This window comes from Heterocephalus glaber, unplaced genomic scaffold, assembly GCF_053883595.1.
Source record: "Heterocephalus glaber isolate CG9 unplaced genomic scaffold, H.glaber_assembly_v1.0 deba00000470, whole genome shotgun sequence".
NCBI classification, from domain to species: domain Eukaryota; kingdom Metazoa; phylum Chordata; class Mammalia; order Rodentia; family Bathyergidae; genus Heterocephalus; species Heterocephalus glaber.
Genome location: NW_028258145.1, coordinates 25857374 through 25863373, shown reverse-complemented (window position 1 = coordinate 25863373; position 6000 = coordinate 25857374). Strand labels below are relative to the sequence as shown.

Sequence of the window (6000 nt, the reverse complement as noted above, 5' to 3'; positions counted from 1 at the left end):
ATAGACCCACAAGTCTAATTTAAAATAGTAATAAAGCAGAATTTTTTGAGAACAAAATATGCTCAGTAGTTTCTGCTAGTTTACTTTTATATGAAGGTATTTGCAATTCTCTTTTATTATTATTATTCTCATAGAAATTTGAATTAAATAAATGTTAACTATCATCTTAGTTCTTAAGAGCAGCCAGGAGTACCCCATTGGCATCCTTTAGAATGTAAAACCTGCTCTTATAAATGATGACATACATTTCATACTTTAATTCTGTGTTAAAAATAGAACTAGACAAATCAGACCAGTGACTACATTGGGGAACTGTCCATAGCAAAATCAGAGAATTGCTGAGCTATAGACTTACAACACAAAGAACTGAACTCAATGGGCATTATTACCTCCTTTCATTAGGGAAAATGAGTGAGCTGTTGTGCTTCTTTCTAGGTAGTAATAAATGTCCATACAGTTCTTTCTCTCCTGTAAGACCATGCAAACTATAGATGAATATTATGTTTTTCTTGTGTTGCATGATATCATTAGGTCGTATTTCTATAAAAAGAATTTGAAAAACATTAGTGAATATGCCACATCTCATCTTTCTTTTCAACCTTTTAAGGCCTCCCTTTGTAACTATGGAACCCTCAGAAGGCACTTGATTCTTATTGATTTGCCCTGATATACAGACATAGAGACATTGCACAAATACAAAGCACACAACATGAGGTGGGCTGTGGTGTACCAACCACAAAATAATATATTTATTTTTCAACATTGTTTCTTTTATTGATAAAAACTACACAAAAGCTAATTGATAATTAATTTAAAAAGCAATGTTACACATTATTTCCTATTTAGAAATGTGTCAGAAGTTTCTTTCACCAACTGCATGGCCATTGTTCTTATGTATCTGTGGTCCAGGTGAGAAAAATACTGCTGATCTTCTCCATCCAAGATCTTCAGTTTTTCTTCCTGACTTCCTTAATGAAGGCTGCTCATGGGGTTAAAAAAAATCCTAATATCATGTACAACATATGCCTTGAAGCAGCATTCACCTAGATTTATTGAACTTTTATTTCAGTAGTTTTACCAAACTCTGTGACTGTCTTTCCTTATTCGTGGTCTGTGGTAAAGCAAATTTTCTTTTGGTACAATGGAAACTTGAATGGCTACATTTAGAATTGAAAACAGAATCACTAGACCAGGAAATAAAATAATAATAATAATAAACCAGAGCAAACATTTTTTAGGGAAAAAGAAAATGAAAGCAATGGAAATCAAGTCTGTGAGTGTTACACGCACCGGACAAAGAAAACTGTACTATTTTCCCCACTTCCCACCCACCCCTTATATTGTCCCTGTGGTTCTCCAGCCCAGGAACCATGCAGTGTAGAAAAATCAAATATACAAACAAGCCTATAGTTAGCTAGGGTGAAATCTATTTTTATAAGAACGTGACACTCTTGACCATTTACATCCGGGACCATTTTTCTTTGTTTTATAGTTTAAAGCAAAGAAAGTTCTGTAGTTCTCCTGATTATGCTGCAGGAGCATCTGCTGCCCTCTTTAAGCAGTTTTGGTTTTTCTTTTCTCTATGCCATAAATTGTTTAACAGGAACGATGAGTTTGCTTGGTTATGCAATTGTTGGACACCCATTCTCCTTTAGGATGAAAGCCCCCCACCCCCCACCCCCGCCGAGTTCCCCAATGAGGAGTTGGCTTCCGCATTAGTTTGTTATTCTCTCCAGGTAAATGGCCGGTGCTGCCGACCTGGCGATGGTGGCAATAAAGCTGTGGTCCCTCCCGAGCTCCAGGCTGGGTTCATCCTCCTCTGGAGACACTGTATCGTAGCCCTTGTTGGCGTGCAGTGGCTGGTGAGCCTGGCAGTACCCGATCACGGGCTGGTCGTAGCTGTAATAGGGCAAGGGCTTCACGTGGTGTGGCATCTGGATAGGAGAAACAGAAAGAATGATTATAAGATTACTTTAATTAAAGTATTTATAAGTATTTATATATTATATACTATAAGTATTTATAATTATTTGATTATAAGAATTTAAGATTATAAAAATACTTTGGAAAATTAAGACAGCTCTCATGAAGTTATATTTTTGTTCTCCATGCTGTTTCAAATACTAATTAACATTGACAAAATACCGATTGTTATGAATGTATTTTCGTTCAGCATGAATATATGTACATTCTATATAAAATCATATACAATATTATTTCAGTGCTCTATCATTTATCATGCTAGCCATTGCCTATCACTATAACAGAAAGTTAGCAACAACCTAAATGCCCATAAACAGGGAATTTGAAATATATTATGGACATCCAGACATTTGAATGTAGACATTACCAAGATAAGATGTGTTCTAATATGGCAAGATATATTAAATGGTAAAAGATTAGGGTGCGAGAGAATGAATAGCACAATCCATTTGGTAAAAGTATGAAATAAAGTATATTTCATCCATATAATAAATATATATGTTAAAACATGTTTTATTTTTCATTTGTATTTTTCCTGCATTCCAAATCTTTATTATGGGCACATACGGCTTTCATTTAAAATTTATGATATGATTCCACAGATTATTTCTAACAATCATTTACAAATATAAAATCTTTATAATCATGGGAGAAATCACATCTTTGTATTCATAATATGCAATGTTATTTCTTGTCAAGCTAACAAGCTAAATGTGTCCCCACTGTTAGTATAATTGACCCAAATGATGGCTTACAGAATTTCTTTAATAGGAAAATGTGAAAATATTATAGTGCTTTTGTTTTTTCTGATGCTTTATATTAAACCATAAATTCCTGATAAAGAAAATGTATCTCAAAATTAGGAAAAGGGACATGGTGATGCTTAAATGCTTTTTTTGTTTGTTTGTTTTCTGTTTTAATAACAATTTTAATGATCCATCCACCAGGTTAAAACACAAAATGTATACCTAGACCCATAAAGAAACTTTGAGTTTTTTTCTCATCCTTGATTTTCACTCCAATTCTGGAATAATTCATGTTAAAATTAACTCATTTTGTTAGACTTACATTTTTCTAAGCCTAGAAAAATTAGAAGAGCTGGTATTAAAACCATAGCCCTTCAGAATGGACTTCATGGAATTTAACAAATCTTTGATGCTCAATGAAAGCAAAACCAGCCCTATGCTGGAGGAAGAGTTGGAGAGATAGGCTCTCAGGTGGCATATGTGGGTGCCAAGGAAGGCAGTCAGGGACTCTGTCCAGGGAGCAATGCGAGTTGGGGCTGGGTATGCATTAACCATGCAGTATGTGTCAATTCCTGAGCAAAGGCTTTTCTGGATGCTTTGTGGGTTTTTTGTTTGTTTGTTTTTTGAGTGTTTTTTTTTTTTGTGTGTGTGCATGTTTGCAATACAGGATAGTGGTGTTTTGGGAAATTGGTACATGTTTATAACATATCTTGATCATTTTCAATCCCTTTACCCTCCTCTCTCTTACTTGTCTTATACCTCTGATCTCCTTACCCATTTCTAAGTCTGCCTTCTTGCTTCTTACCATATTTCCTTTATTTTCATTCAATTCACTTATTTGTATTTTAGATTTCTTTTATAAGAGAAACCATATGATATTTAACTTTTGTTTGTCTGATTTATTTTTCTTAATTCTTGATCTCATGTTAGAACATTTGTCATAACCTTATAGAATGTTAAGAATCTACAGATGATAAAATTGCAAAGGCTTCATTGCTATGTAAAGTTAGAATTTGTGGCAGTTTTAAAACTATAGTTTGTCACCTCCAGCTCCACTTTTTGTTATTGGCTTTGTAATACTTGGGCAAGAACTCTGAGTACTGCATTTCTGTTTTACCTGCACGTCTGTCTTAGACTTTGTCAATGGAGGAAAATAGCAAAGCTTAGAGGAGGCAGAGGGAATTACTTCCATTATAGGCTTCCTCTCTATTTCTTCCTGTTGCAAGATTTCACCCCAACAGTACTTCATTTCAGCTTACCAATTTGTGCCCATAGCAACAAGTGATATGGTCTTTCTAACATTCTCAGCAAATGGAGCATTTTATATCATCACACCTGTCTTTTCCCCACCAGCACTAAAAACACAGAACTACGAGGTTCTTCTTCACAAAGCCACTTTTCCAAAGCTTTTAGTGATTCCAGAAAATTCTTTTTGTTTCTTTAGGCCTGCATTTAGGAGTGTTAGCTACTTTCTAAAGCTGCCTCTGTGATACTATGGACCTGTCTTAGACTTTGCCTTAATTAATAACTCTAACAATTATTCATAAAATGTATTTATTAGATGCATTGCCAATCTCTTGAGTTGACTATGTCTGATTTTTTTCTATACTGAATCTTCAGAAATTAAATTGTTTTAGTTTATAATGTATAGCAGTTGAATGTGAGAAATTTTGTCATTTCATTTTTCAGTTGGAATTTAACCAGTATTAAATCTAATTTGGCAACTTTATTTTCAGAAGTCATTCCTCCATTTACTAAATACATATGTCCATCAAATTAGCTCCAGTATTTCTTTACTAGTATCCTCATTAAGGTGATGAAGGCAATTTTGCAACAAGTTTCTTTTTACCTGAAAATTTAACACCTCTATATATTAAAAGAAAATGTCAGTGCTTCACATTTGTAAAAGATCTAGATTAAAGCAATTTTAAAATAAGAATCACAACTCATTAGTAGGTTGAAAAACTAATTTAGTGAATCCAGATATGTATTTCAGAAACTGACAAGAATCTAAAGTATTAGAGTATAGATTCAATGCAATCCAGGTAGAAATCCCAGGACCATACTTCACAGACCTTGAGAAAACAGTCCAAAAATTCATTTGGATCAAGAAGAGACCCAGAATAGCAAAAGAAATTCTAGGTAACAGAGACATGGCAGAGGGTATCACAATCCCCAACTTGAAACCATACTACAAAGCTACTGTGATAAAAACAGCATGGTACTGGCAAAGAAACAGACCTGAGGACAGTGGAACAGATTAGAAGTTGCCCAAACAACTCCATTCACACTCAGTCATCTCATCTTCAATAAGGGACCCAAAAACCCTCACTGGAGGAAAGATAGCCTCTTTAATAAATGGTGCTGGAAAAATTGGGTTTCAACTTACCAAAGATTAAAACTAGACCTATATCTCTCACCATACACTAAACTAAAATTGAAATGGATTAAGGATCTAAATATTAAAATAGAAATGCTGAATCACCTGGAACAGAGGTTATGTAGAACCCTTGAAGACATTGGTGTAGGAAAAGATTTTATGAACAAAACATCATTTACCTGTGAACTAACACAAACAATCAACAAGTGGGATCAGTTCTTATTAAAAAGCTCAGCACAGCAAGAGAAATCACCAGCAGTGTGAAGAGACAAGACACAATGTGGGAAAAAAAAATCTTCACCAGCTGTTCCTCACACAAAGGTCTACTATCTCGAATCTATAAAGAATTTTAAAAATCAGATCTCCCAGATTTAAAGACCCAATCCAAAAATGGGCATCTGAAATGAACAGACATTTCTCAGACAAAGAAGCAGAAATAGCAAATAAACATATGAGAAAGTGTTCAACATCACTGGTCATTCAAGAGATGCAAATGAAAACAAAGCTGAGATTCCACTTCACTACAGAAAGAATGGCTGCTATCATGAAATCAACCAATAACAAATCCTGGTGGGCCTGCAGGGAAAGAGGAACCCTGCTCCACTGCTGGTCGGAGTGTAGACTGGGGCAACCCCTGTGGAAATCAGTATGGAGATACCTCAAAGAAGTAGGACTGGAAGTCCCATTTGACCCCACTATTCCACTGCTGGGTATCTTCCTCCAAAAATTAAAAGAATCATACCACAGTGATATATGTGCACCTATGTTCATAGCAGCACAATTTGTAATAGCTAAAACTTGGAAACAGCCCAAATGCCCATCAACTGGAGACTGGATGAAGAAAATGTGGTGTTTTTTTTGTTTTTTTTTTTTTTTATAAAATGGCGTACT

At 34.9% G+C, this 6000-nt stretch overlaps 1 protein-coding gene across 2 annotated transcripts in view; it reads right to left on the bottom strand.

Moving 5' to 3' along the window:
- Window positions 1–715: 715 nt before the first annotated feature.
- The window catches only part of Lrrtm4 (leucine rich repeat transmembrane neuronal 4), a 756281-nt gene continuing 750996 nt past the window's right edge, over window positions 716–6000 (bottom strand). The window contains exon 3 of one of the 2 annotated variants that reach the window (XM_004844641.3): window positions 716–1934. In XM_004844641.3, the coding sequence (XP_004844698.1) occupies window positions 1716–1934 (219 nt within the window). In that variant the 3' untranslated portion in view covers window positions 716–1715. The remainder of the gene's footprint in view (window positions 1935–6000) is intronic. The other variant, XM_004844643.3, reaches the window with a different exon arrangement.